We start from the raw sequence: 22,967 nt of genomic DNA, 5'->3' as shown, positions 1-22,967 counted from the left end.
TGCTCTTGTATTCAATGTCAGTTCATTTCTCATCCAGACCTGAACCCGTCAACCCAGAGCATTCAGAGTTTTTACAGTATTACAGTTATTCTTTACAAAACAGGCCCAATGGATCTCTAGTAGTAATAAATCCAGAACCACGTCCCATCTTTGGTGGTCAAAGTGTTCAGATCTGGGCTGCCCTCAGATGACAATGCTCCATGACAGCACAGATATGACCATCTCCAAATTCCCAAACTCTTCCAGCAAGTACAACATTCTGCATAAAAATAAAGTTCTAAAAATGGTTAGGGATCCATTTCAAACTGGTTTTGATGCTGAGTACAGAACACAATTCTTGGCTATGAACTGAACATTTTTCAGCTTCCAGGCTGCTACCAAAAACAACAGGGTACTCCAAGGAAGTTTTCAGGAGGAGCATACTCTTTCTCCAAAGTGCTGCAGGAGACACAGTAAAAGAACATCCTTTGCAGTCTCTATCTATGGAGCTCTGTGGAAATGAGGAAGATAAAATATTCCAATAGCAAAACTTTTAATTGCACAATGATTGGTGGGCTTAAAACTTTAAAACATGAAAAATTAGCATAAGAACTTTCAGTTCTGACTGAACACCTGCCACATAAACCACGGCTCCAGATTGTAAGGAGAGGTGCTAATACACAACCTCCAAATACCGACATCCAGCGAGTGTCCCTGGGAACACCAGACAGGCAGATCCTGACTTACTTTACCATGCCAGTCCTCTATCTTTGGCTTGTTCAAGGTGATTAACCATTATCCAGGCACCCTCAGCAGCAAAACCTCTTGCTGAGTGCTCTTCCAGCCTTCAGCAAGCATCTTTCTTGCAAGAGAAGTAAAAATCTATCCCTCTGTCTTTGTGCTGCGCTGGCACCTGTGCAGGTCCCCTCCTGCCCCTGGGATGGGGACTTCCTCCCTGTGACAAATGACAGAGGAACAGCGAGATATTTACTGATGCTGCAGAGTGAATCTGGTCACAAAGCAGTGCTGACACGCACGAAGAACGTGCAGGTGGAACTTCTGCCTCCCAAGTTCATAAAAAAGGCAGAAGGGCCTGACAGGCACTGCTCTAGGCTAGGATTTAGGAAACCAGGGTTTTCTGGTAAGGTGAGCTGGGAAAGTTGATCAAAATTAAACTTTTGCCTAATGGAGAAGCTTTTTGGCTTAAAGTTTCATCACTGCCTCAAACCAGTGTCTCACCAAGGGGCTCTTGCATAAAGGCCTTTCTCTGATCCCAGGAGGTCACTAATCCAGACCCTCCAACAGCATGGATGAAGCAGAAGGCTTTGCTTCCACAAAACTTTCCACTCATGGCAAAGGAATCTGGCCAAAAAATTTGGTACTGTACCTTGAGATTAAAACCTGAAATGGGGACATGCTTCATTTGTCACCAACTTGGTACAACACCTAAATTTGAGCCTCCACAAAGTATCCTCACTCAGGAGGAAGGAGGATGGATGCACGGGAGAAAGGCAAAATGCTGAAAACTCCTTGTAATACACAACCACTGGTTACATCCATTTCCTTCCATACCCATCTCCTCTAAGAACAGCATCCCAGGCAGCAGATAAAAGCCTTGACATGTTGCAGGATCAACATCTCGTTCTGCCCCCATTCTAAAGGGGAGATACACCCAAAAAGCAAAGTGCAAGGAGCAGCCTCCATATTTACAGGTCTTGCTGACTCCAGTTTGGACACACTCAAACAGGAAGTTGGTTGCTTTTACTTCCAACTCCTGAACAGAGAAAGAACAGGGGGATGGCTCCCTTCTGTCCATCTGCACTGGGCAGTGGTCAGGCCACTGGAGGCCTTGGAGAAACCCCAGCCCTCGGGTGGGACTGCCAGGGCAGGGAAGGATGCTCTGAAGGACATGCTCTGGCTAAGCCCTGCTGACTATACAAGGGAGAGAGAAGCAGCTAAAATTTGCCTCCTTCACCACAGCAGGCAGGACAGACAGAACTAAATAACCCTGGCTGCACAGTCCCTGCTGTGATGTAATGTGACCTTGCATTAAAACAACTTTTTTCCCTTTACACCTGAGAAAGAAGAGCAGAACTCACAGAGACTGATGCAGAGCAGCCCCCTGGAGCCCTCCCACCCCGTCTCAGCCTTCCCAGTACTCACAGGCCTCTGGGGGATGTGTCGGCTCCACTCTGGGGCTGTCACCACTGGCCGTGGGTAGGACTCGCCTAGAGTTACTCCTGCCTGGGAGAGAGCAGCACTGCTCAATACCCAGGGGGTGTGGATGTCTGCTCCCTTTATGCCCTGCAGTTCTGGCACCCACAGCCGGATGTAATCCCCCTGCAAACAGAACCAGTGGGACAGGATCCATTCAGTAACAATGTGCAAGTGCTTCCCAGCAAGGCTCTTTCCCAATGGGAAAGAGAGGAGCTGGATTTCCACGTAGAGAAGCTGGTGGTGTACAGCATCAGTTATCTCTGACAAGCCTTAGCCCCTCCTGCTAAACCCTCTACCCAGAACTAGTGCCTAAAGAGAGACCTGGATGCTGGAGTTCTTCTCCCAGGCTCACTCTGCAAGCAGAGGAGGGAGGCAGAGGTGAATTTTCAGCACCGTTCACCTGTCCTGTTTGGGACATCCTGAACTTAAGTCACTCCCAAGAAGTTTCCAGTGACTGAAGGAAATTAGGATGACTAGCTCAGCTGCACACTCTTGTGTTCCTGAATCTCTCCTATTAACTTTACTGCTATGTCCTCTACTAGGACTAATTTCTGATTTCTTGTTAAATCCTGCCAGCTACAGTGCCAAAGGCAACAGCACAGCCTGACATGAAGCTAAAGAATAGTGTGGAAACAGGTAATCCAGTGTGTAAAACACTGGCTAAACACATGCAAAGGGCAATTTTTCTGCTCCCAGCATTTAAGACAGGATAGTCAGAGGAGTCACAGGTTTAATCTACTCTTCAGCACCTCTCAAGGAGCAATTCTGTCTCTCTGGTAACTCCTAAGTTCTCCAAGAAGCTGCTCCGTGCTCAGGGAAGCATCTGTGTGAGGTCCTGATGGGATGTAGCTGTGACTCGAAAAAAATGGTGATGAAACACTAAACACACTGACCAGGAAGGGTATGGGGAGCTCCAGCCTCCCTGGGGACAGCAGCAGGTTGTTAAAGTCACATCTTTCAGTACACAACAAGGAACCTGCCTGACTGTTGGCCAGGACACACAAGAACTGGTTTTCTATCCACACAACACATTGATCTCCTCTGCTGCCTGAAAACACCACGTCCTTCACTCACTCATCCCTGTAAAACAGCCAGGCAAGACTTACATTCCCATCGTAATCCAGGCCTTGTTTGATCATGTTAAACTTCCTGTTGTCCCGTGGGTCCGTGCCAATGCCAGCGCTGTATAACCAGTTGCCATAATTGCTACAAACATCGTAATCCACCTTGAGAACAGAGGGAGAAAACAGTCAGAAGAGCTGGGCTGGCCCTTGGTGAATCTTCTCATCCATCCTTTAGCTCAAGAGGAAAATTCCTTGAATGGGATTCACTCCAGCCAGACTGGAGTGGTCAGAGGTCTCCACGGTAGGTACAGGCATCTGGCTCAGAAAAGGACCTGCCTGGCTGCTTCTTACAGCTGGGATCGGCTTCCCAGGCTACTTCAATTCGTGATCCTTAGGTCGATGAGACAGATAAAAGTCCAAACAAAGTCTCTGTCTCAGTGTTCTTTCTTTTAAAGAAAATCCTTCTCTTTCTGCCATCATCTGGCAGACTTCACAAGTAGCCCTAGCTTTTGAATGCTCATATTCCAAAAGGAAGTATTCAAATGTGAGAGAAAATCCTTCCTGACCAGTTACCCAGATACCACACACTGGCAAAATCATCTCTGCAGATCCTACTAGGCAGTTTGGAGAGAAGTCTAACTCAGACTGGGCAGACAAACCACACAGTGTATATGACAATGCAAACAATACAAACACTGCAGTTTTTTCCCATTGTCAAGTTATTCCTCATCTAAACAAATAAAAAGCTCTCAAGGATGCTTATATAAAATGGAGCAGGGCTTTTGGAACAGGCACAAATGAGAGCAGAACATGATCCCATCTGAATGCTCTTCAGCTGGGCAGGGTGGCATAAATTCAACACCAGAAGTTTTCCACTTGTAGGACAATTCAAACCCAGCTCAGGAGGGAAGTGAAGTGATAGCAAGGAGGGTGTGGGATCTCTGAGCATTCCTAAGGGTGTCTGTGCTGCAAAAGCAGCAGCTGTGGCAGAAGGAGCTGTTTCACTGCGGTTCTCTTCTCCCTTTACTGCAGCCACAGCAGCAACCAGTCCACACAGAGGTGTTTCCAATACCTCAGCCACTCCTTGGAGCGAGGAGCTCAATGCACCAGGATGGCAGAAGGCTCAGGGAATGGGCTCTGTCAAGCTGCCCTTTCTCTGCAGAGCCAGTGAGTGCTGGGGTCAGGGTGAGCAGCAGCCAGCTCTGCTCCCTGTGCACCAGGCTTCCCCTTCCCAGCTCACTTCCTTCAGCTGGTGAGATAAGGAGAGGAAGAAAGATGCCATCGGAGGCCTGACTGTGTGATTAACGTGCAGGGAAGTGTGTGTGGGAGGCGAGGGCAAATCCAAGGGGGCCTGGAGAAGGCAGGCTCATTTCCCCCTCAGCCTTGGCCCTTCCTGGCATTCTCTTCTGTTTGTTTCTCTGCCTTTCCTTGGGGCCTGACCCTGCAAATGAGATCAATGAAGTCAGAGCTGAGATATTCTCAGTTCAGGACACCAGTGGTCTCTGGCCTTTCCCCTGGCTCCAGAGGGTTGCAGAGGGCTTGTGCCTCAGTTTCCCTGCCTGTCTGGTGTGGATGGCACACACATACACTTCTGGGCCTTTGCTGGCAGTACTGGAGATGAAATAGGCATTGCTTTCCTTTTTTTAGAGGCAAGTGAGACAGTTTCAGCTTTGTACTGGCCTCTACCCTTCTACAGCTATGTCTTCCCCACTAAGCCGATGTCTCCTGTGTGCTGCTCTGTCACCAGGCCACAGTGACAGAGCTGTGTGACACAAGCAGAAAGAATGGGACAGATGGGCACAGGGATCAGCCTGTGCCACACCAACCATCAGCATCTGGGGCTCCCTGAGGTGAAAGGGCAAGTGCAGAGTGCTAAATCCTGCTTCCAGCAAGGCTGGTAGCATTCATGTCCTTAGGAATAAATGTAGATAACACAGGGAGCATCCTTCTAGTGTGAGACCTTCCAGGTCTTCCTCACTTGTGGAATAGGACAGACTTGTGGAAGGCTCTTGCTCTTATCTGGAAAAGCATCACTGCATGGAGCTACCAAAAGCCCTTTCTGGAGGATCCTGAAGTCCTGCACTGTGTTCTTGTGCAAGCCCACTGCTGCTCATGGGCACTGGTGTGGGAGAGCACCCAGAGTTTCCTCCTGCAGCCAAAGCCATGTCAGAGCCCAGCGCCAAGGAAGTTAAAAAAAAATTACAGTCACACAAAAGGTCTCTTTTAACTGTAGATAACAGAAAGCCCAGTTGCCTTGTTCTGTCCCTCCAGCACTCTGAGTGAGTGGAAAATTTTCTGATTGCCAGTAGCCTCCTGTATCCCACAGATAAGACCTTTAATGTGAGGCTGATGTGAGTGTTTGGCATTTTTCAGTCAGTGCCATGAGAATCTGTGGGGACTGAGGTTGGAGAAGTGACCCAGCCATTCAACTGAGCTCACACAGCTGCTGATTGATATATGAGAGAGCAATTGGTGCTCCACTTGGCAGGGAGGCCTGTAACACCCCAGCATGAAGGAGGATGCCTGCAGCCAGGGTGGAGCTCCCTGGAAGCTGATCCAACTATTGTCCCTACTTGCCTGTTCTTGACTAGATGGCTTCTCTGTCCACAGCTATCAATGCACAGACACTGTGCCAGCACACATTTCTTTTTATCTTCTATTTCTGGGCTCCCCTCCTCCCCAGCCTCTGGGGTGAGCAAAACAGAGCATTGTTAATCTATGTTTGAATGTTTTCTCCAGTGCAATGGATCTCTGGCTAAAACCCTACACAGAGGATCAACACTTTTACTGCAAACTTCCTAGCTACATCTTGGTTGACGGCAGCTTCACTGTGGCAAAATTCCCTTTACTTATGCAAGCTTTGGGAAGTTCATACCCTGCAGAGTATATACATGGTCTTGTATCAGCCTGAAAATTACTGATCATCACCTGTATCCTTTCTTATTAATCAGGGCTGTCCTCCTGCCTGCCATTAAACTCCAGGTACACAAAGGGACCAATCTTACCAGCAGGTATTCGAACCATTCTGCCCCCATCCTCCAGTCCAGCCCCAGGTCCTTGGTGAGGAAGCTGGCGACGTTCTGCCGCCCTCTGTTCGACATGAAGCCCGTGGCACTCAGCTCCCGCATATTGGCATCCACAAAAGGAACCCCAGTTTTGCCGTCTGCAGAGACAAAAGACAGCACTGGGATAACAGGATGTTTTTGGGCACTCATAAACCAGCCTGTGGTCATGTATTCACAGCCATTTCCAAGACAGTGCCAGTGCACAGTGGCAGGGAGAGATTTCAGTGTGGTTTAGCTGGAGTGCAGGCACTAAGATCCACTGGAAATTAAATGGGATACCATACTGAAAATTAAGCTGAGGAGAAGCTTTGGCTAGGAAAAAATAAAACAGGTACAGAAAAATCTCAGACTGGATAAAGAATCGGGTGTGTTGCAGGGAATTTTGCAGAGTAAAATAAATATGTAGACAATAGTGAGACGGGCCAAGAACAGAAAGATTCTTGACAGGTGACTAACAGAGGATGTACTGGACAAATCCCCTAGGGTTAGTACCTGAAAAGTAGAGTTTGTCCGTTGTTAAGGAAAAGATTTATTGTGCCTGGATGATTTATTTTATCCTGTGTGCAAATGGGTACACATGGCATTAACATGAAAAAAGATACAGAGGTGTGCATTTCACCGATTCTGATACTTTAATCTGTCAGTCCCTCCAAATTTTGAGGTATTATGCTTGCTATTCATGTTACAACAAGAAAGTTATAAAAGCTAAAGAAAAGGCTGTGGGATTACAAAAGATGAGATTTAGTCTAAATCTGTTGTAACCTTGTAACCAAAAGCAAATAGAACCAAACATAGCAGGCTTGGCAATCTAACATTGATAAGAAGGGCTGGTCAGCCTCTGTGTGACTAAACAGAAGGGACCAGCAGGTCACAAACACTCCCTCCTGGGCAGGAAAATCTACCTGCAGTGCACCTCACAAAGCAGGGTAACCCTGTGAGCTGCTCCTGTACGGTGCTCAGTCTGGGAAGGGAAGCCACACACATTCATCCCTGGTGGTGCCAGTTTAAATGCCAGCCCTGACCATGCTGGCAGGTCCCCTACAGAGACCAGAGTCAGTGTGGGGCATGTGTGAGCCCCAACAGACACGTGGAAAACAAAACACACCCAGCCAAACCTGCGGTTTCTACTGACCTTTCCAACAGTCGAAGAGCTGAAGGTCCTTTTTCCAGGGGATCTCTTTACTTTGAAGCCCTGTGGAGGAAAATAATGACCTGCTGATGAAGAAACACTGACAGTCAGTTCCTCACACAACAACACAGCCAGGGGTGCTTGGTGGACACAAGGCATGAGGGTGAAACTCAGCTGCTCAGTGCCGTGACAAACAAACCTTCTGCACAGGTTTAGAGGTGATCCATTCCTCCCCTCAAGTATTGCAAAAGGGTGTCTTTTGCACACAGAGGGTGCTCAAGTTCTAGTGGATTTTGACTGTTTGTTTTGCTGGTGTTTGTCTTTTTTTTTTTTTTTTTTAATTAAAATGACTCAGACCTCACAAGTGGACGGAGATGTGCTCTGGCTTACGCTGGTATTTTCTTTTTCAGCTTTACTCCAGGACAATATTTTTGTGAAATCCATTTCTGTAGCAGGTACTAAACACAGAATTACCTGGCAGAAGCCCCAGGTAAAATTTTGCCCCTGCAGTGGGATGGGAACAGATGAGGGGGATGATTTAATGTTTGCAGGATCCACTGGCAATTACAGCCTTCAGTGCAGTGGAGCAGAGGCAGCAGGGACAACTCAGCTCTAGCTACAACCATTCAAGATTAGGCTCACTACTGGCATCCAGTGCCATCAGAACAGCCACACAGGCCTGGCAGATGTGACACAGGCCCTGAGGGAGACGTGTCCCTCTGCAGCCACAGCTGGATGCGAGGCAGGCTGCCCTGGGGCATCTAAGCCAGTGCAGCATCAGCTGCAGAACAGCTCACCCAGCACAAGCATCTTCCAACATATGGACTGGGTATTTGTTGTTGCACTGAGTGTTCAGACCCCCATTTCACATGCACACTCCTGTCACTGGGGCTGGAGCTGAATCTCATTCTGGTTCCTATGTAGTGCAATATCTGGTTTCTTGGGATTCCTCCTGCTGGCTCAGTTCCTGCTCTATCCCAGGTCCTCTGGGGAACTTGGGCAAGCCTGAAGCCTGGATTCTACTTAAAGGTGGAATGTCTCTGGAAACAGCATCTTCGCTCTCATTGTGCTGCTGTTTCCCATGGACATGTGTCAATAATACTCCCCATATCTAATTAGATTTGGGGCTCGGTGTCCAGCACCGTGGTGCTGAGGCACTTCTGTGCTAACAGAGAGTCCGCAGCAGCATCCCAGGGTGGTGACACAAGCACTATGAGAAGAACATTTGTACAACTTAATGCCAACAGCCTCTTCTCTTACTTTCCCTGCTGTAAGAGAGTACCTTTCCCCTCTCAGTGTGGTGATCCATACACACCTCTTAATGAGAAAATCCTTCTGCTGTACTTCAGGGCCACAAACCGAAAGTAATCCCTCCACAGCAGCTCAAACAGGACCCTGAAACACAAAGCCATCTCTGCATTTCACTGTGGGTCAGATATGACTCCTGAATTGGGATTTCGCTTCCATACAACCCATCATTAACACCTCGAGGTTTATTCATGACAAGCGATTTCAGGGACCTTCCCCATGACACCAGTTCTTTCTCCAAGCCTACTTACCTGGATTACAGGGAAGGCAAACTCTGCATGAATCACTTGGGAAGCTCTCCTTAGCTCGTGTGCAGGAGCAGAGTTTCAGGAAACGTGCTCCTCCTCCATCCCTAGTGGGATGTAATCCTCCAGGGCGAGGGCCTGACTCAGCTTCACACTTCCGCAGGAACGAGCACATCAGCACATTCCTAAGAGCTTTGCATTGATTTAAGCAATAACCTTTGCAAGGGATTCTAAGACACCTTTCGAAACTGGTTGACAGTGCTCCAGCCCCTGAGATCAGGTGCTAGGCCGACGGAAAATAGACAGTTTTATATAAAAACTTTTATATAAAAAGCGTTTCTTATGAAATGATGGCACATCAGCCTCAGAGGCCTGCTTCAGCTCTCTGCTATATGGGAAGCATTCTGTTCAGATGATTTTTAGGCTGACAAGATCCTTCTGGAAAATCTGGTTACTGAACAGAATTAGGGAATCAGTTAGGTTGGAAAAGACCTCTGAGATCATCCAGACCCATCTGTGACCAAACACCACTGTGTCCATGGCACTGAGTCCAGTCTTTCCTTAAACACCTCCAGGGACAGTGACTCCACCACCTCCCTGGGAAGCCCATTCCAATGTCTAATCACCCTGTCTGTGAAGAAACTCCTCCTCATGTCCAACCTGAACAGGACACTGTCCAAATCTTAAAAAGTAATGTCATAATACTGAGGTTCAATGAGTCCCTCATGTGCAGCCACCTGTACTTCATTGTACAATTGACTTCTTGGGAGTTTGACAGCTTCATTTTCATAATTCCTGAGCACTTTAAAATGCTAAAATCACCATGGCATGCCAGCTGCCAGCAGGCTGGTTGACTGTTACATGGAAAACAGGAGTATGTTCATTTTTTGAAATCTTTCCTCTCTTAATTGTCTTTGAAGTAAAAAAAACCCAAACATACACTTCACGGGTGTTGATATTTTATCTGTCATTTGAATTTTAACGAAACTGAGCATTCTGGCTAGAATGGTTGGCAGTGTTCTGCCTGTTCTTCACCAACCACTGTGCTGTTTGACATGTTGCAAACATAACAAACCAAAATGAATATTTAGTTCCAGTTTGCACAGACGTTACGGTTTAGGATTTTTCCCATCCAGGTCTCGTGTTAGGCCAGGCTCTAACATGAACCTGTTTCTCTATTAGAGTTCCAGGTTCTGATTCACAGTGTCTGGGCAGATCTGAGCAAGTTCGAGGCCAGCCCAGGGATGGATAAACTGAGTTCAACCATCCCCAGATTCCCCCAGGAGAACCTGCAGGCAGGACAGCAGGCAGTGGAGAGGCGAGGAAGAGCATGGGTGGCAAGGTGGGATGCATTAAACCCAATTCCCTGTGCCCTCTTCCCCTCTGCTCTGGCGTGGTGGTCATGGCCAGGCAGCTGAGCAAACATGGGGCCACTTGCTGGACTTGTGGCCATGGGACCTTCAAACACTGTGAGATTTGTACAAGTCACACAGTCACTGAGACTTTTGGGCTCATATCCTTGGCATGAGAAACCCTTTGGCTTTAATCTGTAAATTATTCTTCCTTCTCATTCAGCCCATAATAACAACACAGAGATGGATGGTGCTGATTTGCTGAGCTTGTTTTCAAAAATCTTGCACCATGGTTTCCCAGCAATAATAATGACAACTGGCATTCATAATCTTTACTTACAAAGTGCCTAAAGCCCCTGGGTGTCAAAGACAGACTAATAAATCCATACTGAAAGAGAACTACAGTGCAACCCAGAGGAACCAGCCAGCAGGCACAGGAAAAACAAATATTAATTATTAAAAGAGTTAACAAATCACCCTCCTGTGCGTGAAATGCCAGGTTCCTTTTCAGAGAAAATAAGCCATGCTGATGGTGCACAGACATACCAGTATGTGCTCTGATTTGCTGTTCTCTCTCTCTCATACTTCTGGATCTGCTCATAGATGTACCGAGGTGAGATGCAGCCCAGTGCCAGCCTGAAAGCAGAGGAATGATGTCCTGAATGCCATGCAGGACTCACAGCTTGATGTCAGTCAGCTCAGAGGGAGGAGAGGGGCAATTTTGTGTCTAGAGTTGTCTAAAAAGCTTTTCTTGTTTTGCAGTTCTGACCCTGACTTCCCAAACAGCTTTACTCAAGTTGTAACTTCCCTGCAACTCTTCAAGAGAGAGAATTCTCTTCAAAGAATCAAAATCCTCCGCTTCCTGGGGTATGACTGCTACAGGAGTCCCCAAGCTATGGGGAGAAATTATTTTACACAAGTTTGACAAGTTTTGCCGAAATGATTTAACAAACCCAGTGCCAAACCCAGAAAAGGATCTCAAATGCCAACCTCTGTATTACCTGTCCTACCTGTCCTTTTACCACAAATCTCCTTATCATAAGTTCAGGGCTCCTTTTCCTGCAGAACCTCAGTGTCTCGTTTGAGCAACCACAGAAGGCAAGTGACTGCTGAAAATCAGAGCCCTGGCAGGAAAACTAGGGAATCAAACCCTGCTCTGGCATTTCAACCCACTGGGCTCCTTCCATTTGTTCCAAATCAGTGCAGTTGCAAGACAGGAAAGAACTTGCAGACTCCAACCCCATCACACAGGGCGATAAGGAACAACCTTTACCTTGATTTTCCTAGAAATGCATTTTACTGCCATTTCCACTACAGCTTGTGGAAACACTGGGTGTTCTAATGAATTGTGGAAAACAGGAAGAAAGGCCTTGAAGAGCTTTTCCTTAATTGTTGACCAGCTTTAATGGCCAGTATGAGATGGGAATGACTGGCTGCAGCCTGAACTGCTCTGATTTTGATTATGTGACAAAGGAACATTTTGGGGCAGGCAGATCAGGACTGGCTGCTCTGGGCAAATGGCCAGCTCGGAAAAACTCAAGTGGAGGCCACAAATAACAAACTTCCACAGGGCCAGCAGTCCTAGGATCCCAAAGTGCCACCAGATGGAGCCATCCACTGCAACCATCAAAGCACAAAGCTTGCTGGAAACAAGAAATCCTGACCCGTGACAGCCTCAGAAATTTGGTTCTCATTGCAATTCTGTTGGGAGAATCCAGATGCTCTCAGCTTAGGCCAAACTGTGTTCTGCTGCTGCAGTTCCAGTCTGGAATTAACTCTGCCCCTTCTAGCACCTGGGACTAAACCCCCTAATGAAAAATCAACATATTTACCCAAACAAAAGATCCTTTCCAACAGGAATAATCAGAAGTGTCTCTTCACCCCACAGAAGGAGAATGGCAGTGAGGTGGGGTGATTTGCCAGGAATTCAGGAAACCAGGATTAGGCTGAGCTCTGCTACAGCCCTACCAACACACTGAAGCTGGGTTGCTTCCCTGCCTTTCCCTTCCCACACAAAGCAGCACAAAGCCAAAGGCAAATGGTGAGTCCCTCCTGCTCCCTGTCCACACTGGTGCTCCCAGCACACCCAGCTCCTGGCACAGTTCTGCCTCGCTGCAGCAGTTCCAGGCAAGTGCAGCCCCAGAGCTGCTCTACCACAACAAAAAGGGCCAAAGGAACTACACCTAGATCCCTACCCATGCCCAGCAGCACCCAGCAGACAGGTAACATCAGTTTGGGATGAGAGCAGACAAGGATTTTCCAGTCTCAACAAAAATCTTTACCATGGTGCAAATTTGGTTGAGTAATCCATTCCCACCAGCCCATTCCGAGTCTCCTTGTAAGATGCAACCAGGTTCTGTGAGAGCAAAAGAACAAAAGGTTTTAATACTTTACAAGCAACCTGCTAAATGTTTTCTTTCCTTCTGGAGCCAGAGCAATCTGGCAGGGCTGGGCTCCCTCTCATGGCTGCCTGCAAGGATTGCACAGCTGCCCAACTCCTGCCTCCAGCACACAGGGATTAATCAGGCCAGCAGTTTCCATTAGAGCTCTGGGATGTGTGTCACAAGCTGTGCTCCCCGTTCAGCCTATAGCACGTTTCTTTCTACAAGCACTGTGCACCTGGCTGTGCTGCTCCCTGCCCATTCCCATCTGATTCTGGATCAGTAATCCACTGAAAAGCACCACTGGAACTGGCAGCAGGCTGCCTTGTCCAAGTAGCTGCTTGTTTGGGGGTTATAGAACCAGTCTGACAGCACCCAGCACTCAGCTGCAGGAAGCCTGACTGCTGTTCTTTCTGTGCTCCACACATTTACAGCAGGATGCAGATCTTCCATGTTCTGAGCATTCCACTCTGTACTGCCGTACAGAGGAAAGACCAATCTCCCCTTGGTCTCCTTTGCTGCCCAGGTTACAAGTGCTAAACTCCCTGGGGTAGACAATATTTGCATTACAAAAAAAGAAGGAACAGGTTTTCCAGTTCTGATTATATTAATGCTTGACCAAGAGCAGAAGCTACACACACTGGTACTCATTTTGGCTGGGATGGAGTTAATTTTCTTCACTGTAGCTACTCTGGGGCTGTTTTGGATTTGTGCTGAAAACAGTGCTGATAGCACACCAATGTTTTCCTTACTGCTGAGCAGAGCTCACACAGCCTCAAGGCCTCTTCTGCTTCTCTCACCACCCCACCCTGAGTAGGCTGGGGGTGGACAAGGATTTGGAAAAGGACACAGCTGGGACAGCTGACCCCAGCTGGCCCAAGGGGTATTCTAGACCATATGATGTCATGCCCAGCATATAAAGCTGGAAGTGAGGATGTCTGGAGTGATGCCATTTGTCTTCCCAAGTAACTGTGATGGAGCCCTGCTTTCCCAGGGATGGCTGAACACCTGCCCACTGGTGGGAAAGTATTAAATGAACCCTTACTTCACTCTGCCTGCACACGCAGCTTTTGCTTTCCCTATTAAATGGCCTTTACCTCAACACATGACTTCTCTCACTTTAATCCTTCTGAATCTCCTCCATCCCACTGGCAGGGACTGAGGCAGCAGCTGCTGTAGGGCTGAGCTGCCTCATGGGGTTAAACCAGGACAATGCTCCCCCAAAAGCAAAGGAATGCAGGAACACAGCTGAAAGGATGCCCTGAGGCTATCCCAGTGAGGCACTGGGAACACCACACTTTTAACTCATCTCAGCTGGAGAGGTGCTCCTTCCTTTATCCACAAAGCTGCTTGGGGTCTGATGCTGTTGGAAATCAGCACGTGTGTCTTTTCAATTCAGACAAGGCAAATTTAAGACAGTTTCTCAAACTAGACCAGAAAGAAGTTCAAAAACTGTCTGACAAAATGCAATCAGCAGGAGCTTCACTCTACCAAAGCAAGGAAACAAACAGTAGCTGTCATTATTGGCTGCAAGTTTTTAAACCAGACTACAGAAACCTCCTGCTATTTGTAACTGCAGGCAGATCTTGGGTTGGTTGTTCCTCACCCCAGTTGCAATTCCAGCCCTTCGGGCCACTTTTCACTCCTCCAAAACAGAGGAACTACATTGCTGATGATGTGGGACATGAGCATTGAAGGAGCAAATCAAGGTAAAGCAGCTAAAAAATTTTGTCCCAAGTCCCAGAAGTTAATGGAAAAAAATACTTCAGAGGGATGGCCAGTAAACTAGGTTCCTAAGTATTTGGCTTACATTCTCCAGTCCCAGATGACTTCTTTTTGGTCTAGTTTGTCTCTCTGAAAAACTGAAATAATGCTAATTCTCTCCTTTGTGAAGTTTTATAGGGGAGCTAAGGAAATAGTATTAGGAAGTGAAATTGCAGCCTCACCCACTTGCACAGCCGTGTGTACAAGGGGGAGGATGTAGGCAAGGAAATATAAGAGTTACCGTGTCCCAAAAATAATATTGCAGCCTCATTAAAGCCTGGGTCTCTCCTCCACTGCAGGGGAAGGCTGTTCGGGGGTCAGTCACAGGATCTGCCACAGAAAACACCATCACCTTGTTACCTCTTGGGAAAGCAACTCAAAAGCAGGCAGCTTAAAACCTAGGGATGCTCAGCAGTGGGAATGTGTGCTTTGGGAGCATAAAAGATTGTGTGGTCTTCCTTTACAATAAGGGTCACACCAAACATACTAAAAATCACTAAGAGGATGTTTCCTACCCAGCTGCAGGGCAGCTCCTCCACACGGATTTTACCTTTGTTTGCAGTGTGACTGAACTGAGGCTTAGTTACAGCTTGAAGGGCAACCACTGCCTCTTGTGTTTTGGTTCTCAGTAAGAGACGTATCATAGAATCACAGAATCACAGAATGGTTTGAGTTGGAAGGGACATTAAAGATCATCCAGTTCCAACCCCCTGCCATGGCAGGGACACCTTCCACTATCCCAGAGTGCTCTAAGCCCCGTCCAACCTGGCCTTGGACAGTTCCAGGGATGGCACATCCACAACTTCTCTGAGCAACCTGTGCCAGGGCCTCACCACCCTCACAGGGAAGAATTTCTTCCTCACATCTAATCTAAACCTACTCTCTTTCAGTGTGAGGACAAATATCTGACTAACCCTGCAACTAGAGACAGATGCTTCTGCAGCACCTCCCAGACTGAAAGGGCCATGATAACCCAATCATCCTTAGGGAACATCTTTCATGCATCTCTTGAGCACTAGGTGCCTCTGCATCTTTACAAGGAGACGTCTTTTCTGTGACAAAATATAATGTGCAGTGCGAGATGCTGGGTTTGTATTAACCACCAGAGCTCAAGTGCAGCCAGTACAGGTACCTACTTCATCCTGGCTGAACATCTGGGTATCTGGAGCAGCAGGAAATAATTTATTTTGTAAACCCCATTGTTAAAAACAGACCTAAGTAGGATATTTTTAAGAACAGAATCTAAGCAGGATTTTATTAGAGCAACTCCCAAATTAAGTTTTCTCACCCTTCTGCCCGAAATCCTCCATTGTAGGGATACTCCCTTCTTCCAGCCCTGGAGCCAGGGGCTTTAGCTGATCTGCCATCCGCAGGGTTGGCCGGACCTTGGCCTGGGATTCCAGTGCTTTTCGGAAGTGGGTGTAGACATCAGGTAACCTGCACAAATAGGAGCAGCCAGCTCACTGCAGGGCGGCTGCCCTGGCTCCTCCACACACACCCCCCCCTCCTCAGGAGGAGGATTAGCATTCCGGGCTGTCCTCTCAAGTTTGTGATGCTTGTTTGTACACTGCCAGGCACAATAGAGGCAGATGCCCCCGGGGATAACAGCCACCAGCAGCTCAGTCCTTTGCCCAGTATCTTTCTGCTTCTGATGCAAATTGTGCCTTTTCAATCTAAGGTGTGCCCTGATGGGGAAATCCATGAGATCCTGATTTAACTCACCTAACTTCTGATTAACACAGCTGATCTCAGTGTAAAAAAATCTACATCCTCCTGGTGCCTTTTCAGTCAAAGGAGAAAAACAGGCATTTTCATGGCCTGACTTGTCTGCCCTTATTTTATACATTTTCTAGAGAGTACCATGAATCACTCAACTCCATCAACTGCACCTCAAGTGACTACTGAGGGAGCCGTGAAGAGTACCCACAAAGGGGGGGTTGGAAGTAAACAATCTTAGGTCCCTTCCAACCCAAACCTTTCTGTGATTCTACGAAGATGCTCCAGGGGAAGTTTAGATTGAATATTTGGAAAAGTTTCTTCACAGAAAGGGTGGTCAGGCTGGAACGAGGTGTCCAGGGAAGTGGGGGAGTCACCACTGCCAAAGGGATTTAAAAGATGGGTGCATGTGGCACTGAAGGACATGGTTTTGTGGTGGGCTTGGCATAGTTAATGGTTTGACTTGATGATCTTAGAGGTCTTTTTCAGCCCCATAATTTGAATGGTCAAACACACACCTTGGCTTTATACACACTGAGGCACAAAAGAGTGCAGGAGGACGAATGTGCCACTTCCCCTTTGTATGCCTGAGCATGACAGCAGTGTTCCATAAGAGCACAAATAGATGGACTAATAGGTCCTTTCCCTGTGGGACCAGATGACTGGGAGCCCTCCTGAGAAACAAATGGAGGGGTGGAGGACAGTGGAGGGGTGATACCGTGGAGCAGCTCACCTGTCAATAGGCCTGAAGGGAAGATCATCCCGATGATAAAGAGTGGACCCCCAGAATGTCTGAATCTTCACCCCGTGCTGACCACACACTTGGCACAGCCCCTTCTCCACATCCAGCTCCTCCTGCGTGGCCTAGAGAGAAAAAAAGAGTGAGGCCAGGGCTGCACAGATGCAGTTCCCACATGCACACTGACCCTGGTCCCTGCTCTTGCCCTCCTCATGCTTCCCCACCCTACCTTCATCCCTTTGCCCCATCGAGCCATCTCCGGAACTACTCAGTTTCCCCAAGGTTAACATCACCACAGCCAAGCAAGCCTCTGAACACACAGGATCTGCATCACCACTTGGTCGTAGAAGAAACCTTCATGGCATAATTTTGTCTTTTAACTGTGTCACTCGAGTATTTCCCTTACCTCTTCGTGGAAAACCACAGCGCTGACAGAGCCCAGCTGAGTAATCAGATCACGGACCACATCTTCTGGCTTCCCCTTCCTCACAACCAGGGTACTAAAATACAAAATATTGGCCTGAAATACGCTTGATGTTATTGTTATTTACGTGTACAAAGAGGCCCTCGTCCCATCCCTGGCAGGCACTTGTGCTCTAGTTTTCTGCAAAGCCCAGACAGTGTGTGGGGGCAGACAGACAGGATTTGACCAGCCTGCATTTTTTAGGAGCCCCTGAACCGAGTTTATAAGCCTCTGGGGCTTAGTTTGTGTCAAACACATTTCTGCCACTCTGGATGCCTTAGAAAGGATAACTGGGCACAAAGCCAGGCTGTTACCTAAAAGTGAATCAGTTCATCCTCACAGCTAAAGAGATTCAAGAGCTGACTGATGCATCTCGCCCAAGTTTCCCTGAGAGGTGGTGGGGGCCCCACCCCTGGAAATATTCAAGGTCAGACTGAATGGAGCTCTGAGCCTGACATGGCTGAAGATGTCCCTGCTCACTGCAGGGGGTTGGACTAGATGGCCTTTAAAGTCCCTTCCAACCCAAACTATTCTATGACTCTGTGATCTTTTGCTCTGCAAAGCCAGATAACATCTGGTAATGGATTCTTCAGGCCCTGGTCTACCCCAATTACGCTTCTAAAGGCATCATAAACTAGGATATCTGAAGACCTCCTTCCCACATAGTAACCTAGAGACTGGGTTTAGTGGGACAGGGCAAAAGCAAATATAACTGTCCAGTCTCAGAAGCCAGGATCCATGCTGGTTTGTCTCAAGCCAGCTCCCAGGGAAAACTCTCCAGGGACAAGGAAGACCCCAGGTTACAGTGGCTACTGTAACTGCCCACATCTCAAAAGTCTGCCTTTCGTGTTCCCCACTGTCAGCACTCCGGGCAAAGCACTTAAGGCTGACACTCCTCTGGGGTATCTGAGTTCCAGAAAGCAAAACCCACATGGCACAAAGCCTGGATGGCTCTTTGTTCCCCGTGCAGGTGACCACAGCAGGTCACCTGAACAGGGGCTACACATGGGACCCTACTGTACCTAATGGAAAGGCTGTGCCTCTCTGAAATAAGCCACCATCAGAGCCCAGAGTACCCGACACGACCCGAGTCACAGCACGGGTATGTGTTGAAAAAGAGAAGGAAAATAGGAATACATGTGTCATTTTGCACGGTGCTTTCTCAACTACCTTCCTTTTTTCTTGAGCGTTTCCCTCAGATCCTCCACACTTTCCAGCAGAAACCTGAGCCTGTGGGGTCCCGTCTTCGGGAAGCCGTGCCAGTGAGTGCCCAGGTAGTGCCGCGGGTCGAAGCAGTAGAGGGGAATCACGAAATCCGCGTTGTGCTGAGCCCAGTGGAGCACCTGGAAACAAGGAGGGCGCCGTGAGAGCTCCCGGGGCAGGATGCAGGGAGAATCCCTCCCCATCCTGCCCAACAGCGCGGTTATTCCTACAGAAACCCCCGGCGGTCCCTACCTGGTTGTCGTGGGCGCGCAGGTCACAGCGCAGCAGGCAGATGGCCGTGCCCGCTGTCCCGGACATGGTCCCTCGGCGTGGCCTCTCCCACCTCCCCCGGCCCGGCTCAGTCCTCCCCCGGCCCGGCTCAGTCCTCCCCCTGCCCGGCCCCTCATCCCGCCCCGCCGGGGAGGAGCCGTGCTGCCTCCGGATCCCCGCGTCCGCCCCCAGCGCTTCCCCGTGGGACGGGCAAGTCCTATCCAGCATCCCTGGAGAGCAGCAGGACGGGGACGAGGTCGATTCCCTCGGTTCGGGGTCCCCCCGCGTCTCACCAGAGCCCTGCCCCGGCCGGTCACACTTATTGCTGGGGTTTTTTTTAACCTCTTTATCTTTTTAAATCTCTTCATCTTTCACTCAGCAGCATCAGGGAACCGCCTCGCTCCGCGCTGCAGCGCGGCCCCGTCGTGCTGAGGCTCAGCCACGGTGACAGCGACCCTCTGCAGAGATCGGTGACACCGAGCCTCCCCCTGCTCTGATCGCGTTGATCGGTGCTTACCCTTTAAATGCCAAGGCTGGGATGTGGTGGCCACTAGCACAGGAACCAGCTTTGCAGAGAGCTGGTCACCTGCTGACCGACAAAAAGTGAGCTGTAGATTAGCAATAATTAATGTATTTGGTTCTCAACACTGACAGAAGTGGCAGAAGTGAAAAGGCTTTGCCCTATTCTATGGCTTCCGTCAGCTGGCATTGGACACCAGTGGTCAGACATCCCTTGCTCACTGAATTGTTCCTCAGGATCCTTTTTTTTCCATTCAGCTACTCTCAAAAGAGGAAACCAAGCACAGGAACTGCCTGCCCAAGGAAATAGTGGAGTCACCATCCTTAGGGACACAGCTTAGTGGTGGATGTGGCAGTGCTGGGTTAATGGTGGAGCTCAAGGTCTTTTCCAACTTAAATGATTCTGTGAAGTGCTCTGTTGATGTGGTCTCCAGCCACCTGTTTCCCTTGTGTAACTCCACTGATTGTCCAGGGATGGGAGAGAATGGAGAAGGGGTTGTTAACATGTTCCAGCAAGGAGCTGGTGATGATTCAGGGTCCAGGTTTACAGTAATGAGTTGCTGCAGCTCATTTAACTACCTGAATTGCTGAAGTGGAGCTTTTGGTGAAGCCACATGGACTCTGACCAGCTGACCAGAGATTAAATGTGGTACCCAAGCCCCAGTGGGTCCTGGGGAGTCCTGGCTTCATGTCCATCTCCTCCAGGCCTGGAGGTGCTCTGCATGCAGCGTGCATCGGCTGGCTGTGGGAAGTGATGTGGTTCCCTGTGTAACCCACATGACACATCATCTCCTGACCCTTTCTCTGTGCACCAAGGACTCCTTTTCCTGGCTCAGCAGCTGCAGCCCATTGAGAACCAGTGACTCATCCCAGAGGGCTCATGTTCGGTAAAAGAAGAGAGGAGCCAAAACTTTGGCTCATGCCCAAGGAAAACATTGCTGTCGGCTTGCAATGCTTAGAAGACAACATGTCTCTTTATCATATCAGAAATAATGAAAAAAACCCCAGTTTATAAATCTTCCCTGTTTGCCTTTGCCTTTATTTGGACGAGGACAAACAGTGCAGTTGGCTTTGCTTTTGTTTGCAGTCAGGCTTCCCCCACAGTGTCTTGGTTGACATTAAGCTGGGCCAAGTCTGGCAATGCTGACATCCTCTTGCAGCTTACTCAGAGCTTCGAGACAGCCACCCACGTGCACTGCCACGCCAAGAACCTCATCAAAAGGGTGTGCAAAAAAGGGGTGCCCTGCTGCCTGCAAAAGGGGTATTTCCCATTGGCAAGGAAGGCTGGCTTCCACTACAGACACCTCTGCAACATAACATTAAGATTTGAACCTCTTGATTTGACAGTGAGGAAAGAAATGTGGGTTTAACAGCAAGAGAGTCTCTGCCAGCTTTCAATTTGTATTGATGTGAAGGGTGTGAGGTGTCCAACACTGGCTGCAAGAGCCGCACAACAGACTCTGCACCCACATAGCTGTTGGATGTGGTGATCCAGGCAGCAAGAGTGGGCAGGAAAAACAGATGTCCATAAGGGATGGGCAGTTTGCTCAGGCCTAGAACACAGATTTGTAACCAACACTGTACCCTTGTGGCTGGAGGTTGGTTTTATTTCCTTTGCGCTCTTGTAGGAGAGTACAAATCCTGTTGCACACTCGAGGCAGTGCTTCCTAAAACAGTGCTGATCACATCCACTCTGGATGCTACCCTGAGAAAAGATGGTAGGGGTTTTTTTCACTTATACAGTTGCTTCTCTTCAGATTCTGCAAGTACATCTGCCTAGTCCCTGCTTCTGTGAGACCTTATGAAATCATCCTCTGAAAATAAATGTAACAGGGGTGTTTAGGAAAGGCAGTGTGGGCAGGAGTTACTTTGTTCTAAAGTTAGAAACCAGGGGACCTGGCACTGGGAACTGTAGGCCTGCCAGTCTCCTTGCCTGGATTTTCCATTCAGATGAACACAGTCAATGAGAACAAAAGCTTTCCTTTTTTCCCTGCTGACACCTGTCTCTTTACTCCAATATGGTGTTCCAGCTTTCCATTCCCCCTTTGGGAAGCAGGGAAGCTTTGCCTGCTTGCAATAGCATCAATCTCTATGCCAATATGGAGGGAACAAGCTGTCTACTGTCATTTTTGTTCTTTGAAGTATCCTGCAAGAACCAGCTTCTTTCCTAGAGTCCTGAAGTTAGGCAATTCATGGTTCTTGGGAAGAAGCCTGTGAGCTTTGATGAATTTACACAGGGGACCTGTAATAAAATAATGGAATATCAATGTGAACAGCAGCATGTGAGCCCTTTGTTTCTCAGAGAAAACCTCCTGAGATACCAGGTCATGGACAGACCCCAACTCCCAAGTCAATAATCATTCAGCAGTCCTTTTCCCCTGGCTGCTTCGGGTGTTCTTTTTCACTCATTAAAGCCATTTAAGGTCTCGTTTATTCCTGGTTCGTTGAGTGTGACAAAACTGCCTGTCGTACCCATCCTGGATAACAGGGTCAGAGGATTGCACCTGCAGTAAGATTGCCTTTTATGTCTTTTGCCGAACAAATCTCTTAGAAATATAGCCAATTTTGTGACATTTCTCCTTTCCGCTCCTTCCCTCCCCTCCCATGTTCACAAGCACCTGTGTCCAATTTCATTCACTAAGTGTACCCACCATCTTAATTCAGATGGTGTTTCACCTGTCAAAAGCACAAATTGGCCTGAAAATTTTCCTTTTACATTTCGGAAGCAAATCCCAACTGTTGCTCCTTCCAAGTCTCTGCGAGAACGACGCTTTTGCATTTAGCTTGTCATGCATGAAAAGTCTGACATCGTTATCTGATGTTTTACTGATTCTCCCTCTGAGCCCTTCACAGAATCCTGAATCATGTCATCGTTAGCTGTTTTCATAAAAGCATAAAAACTCCAGGATCAACACAGAGTGCAGCTCTGCTCAGGGACAGACCAGAGATTCTGTTACCAGTCCTGTTGTATCCAAGCGTGTGCTCTAATGGCTCTTTGGCTATGACAAGCACACTTTGTGTAGCACGATAAATCCTGTCCTCCAAACACCTCTCTCCTTTCATGCATATCTGATACTGCACCTAGATCTATCTTTCAGCTCTTTGAACCATTACTTACAGCAACAACCTGCATTTAATGCCAATTCCCCTCCAGAGACAATGCTTTAATGTTTTGACTGCAAAAGGCTTGGCACTCTCTTCCCTGGTGGAAGCAGGACACAGCCCAGCTCCAAGGGTTCAGTTCTCTGCCTGCAGAAATGCAGTCACTCTTTTTACATGTCAGAGGCTTTCCCCTGGTGTCATTTGTCATTCTGGTTTGGAGGGGTCTTGCCGTCAGAGACGGTGCAGGGACTGTCTGGCCTTGGTTCTGCTATGATTGTCCTTGTAGGAAAACATAGAGACCGACTGCTCTTTGTAGTTCAGCTTGTGACCACTATTCATTAAATCTGTCATTTCCTCTTCTGCCTTTCAGCGGTGTTTCCTCCATCAGGAACCTAATGACCCTCTGCAAGCTCTCATCCACCTACAATTACTGGACCAGTGTAAGCTTTGC

The 22,967-nt window shown here is 48.2% G+C and overlaps 1 protein-coding gene across 1 annotated transcript; it reads right to left on the bottom strand.

The window, feature by feature from the left end:
* Positions 1-515: 515 nt before the first annotated feature.
* Positions 516-18,987, bottom strand: LOC116439077 (cryptochrome DASH-like). Its single transcript, XM_032098191.1, has 14 exons — positions 18,878-18,987; positions 18,593-18,765; positions 17,366-17,459; positions 16,954-17,084; positions 15,793-15,941; positions 14,746-14,834; positions 12,642-12,715; positions 10,906-10,995; positions 8,770-8,849; positions 7,458-7,517; positions 6,266-6,423; positions 3,303-3,422; positions 2,143-2,319; positions 516-934 (listed from the first exon to the last, which is right to left on the bottom strand). The coding sequence occupies exons 1-14, from the start codon at positions 18,941-18,943 to the stop codon at positions 827-829; spliced, it is 1,569 nt and encodes a 522-aa protein (XP_031954082.1). The 5' UTR covers positions 18,944-18,987; the 3' UTR covers positions 516-826.
* Positions 18,988-22,967: the final 3,980 nt, after the last annotated feature.

The sequence above is a fragment of the Corvus moneduloides genome, chromosome 1 (genome assembly GCF_009650955.1).
Source record: "Corvus moneduloides isolate bCorMon1 chromosome 1, bCorMon1.pri, whole genome shotgun sequence".
NCBI lineage: Eukaryota > Metazoa > Chordata > Aves > Passeriformes > Corvidae > Corvus > Corvus moneduloides.
This window is presented reverse-complemented; position numbering and strand designations above follow the sequence as displayed.

Bases quoted from the DNA above. Each gene is read 5' to 3' on its own strand.
- LOC116439077 (XM_032098191.1), bottom strand. From the start codon at position 18,943: ATGTCCGGGACAGCGGGCACGGCCATCTGCCTGCTGCGCTGTGACCTG. The intron at 12,716-14,745 runs GTAACTCTTATA...TTGCTCTCACAG, and splicing joins AATATTATTTTTGGGACACG to AACCTGGTTGCATCTTACAA. The intron at 7,518-8,769 runs GTGTGTATGGAT...TTTCCTCCACAG, and splicing joins AAGGATTTTCTCATTAAGAG to GGCTTCAAAGTAAAGAGATC.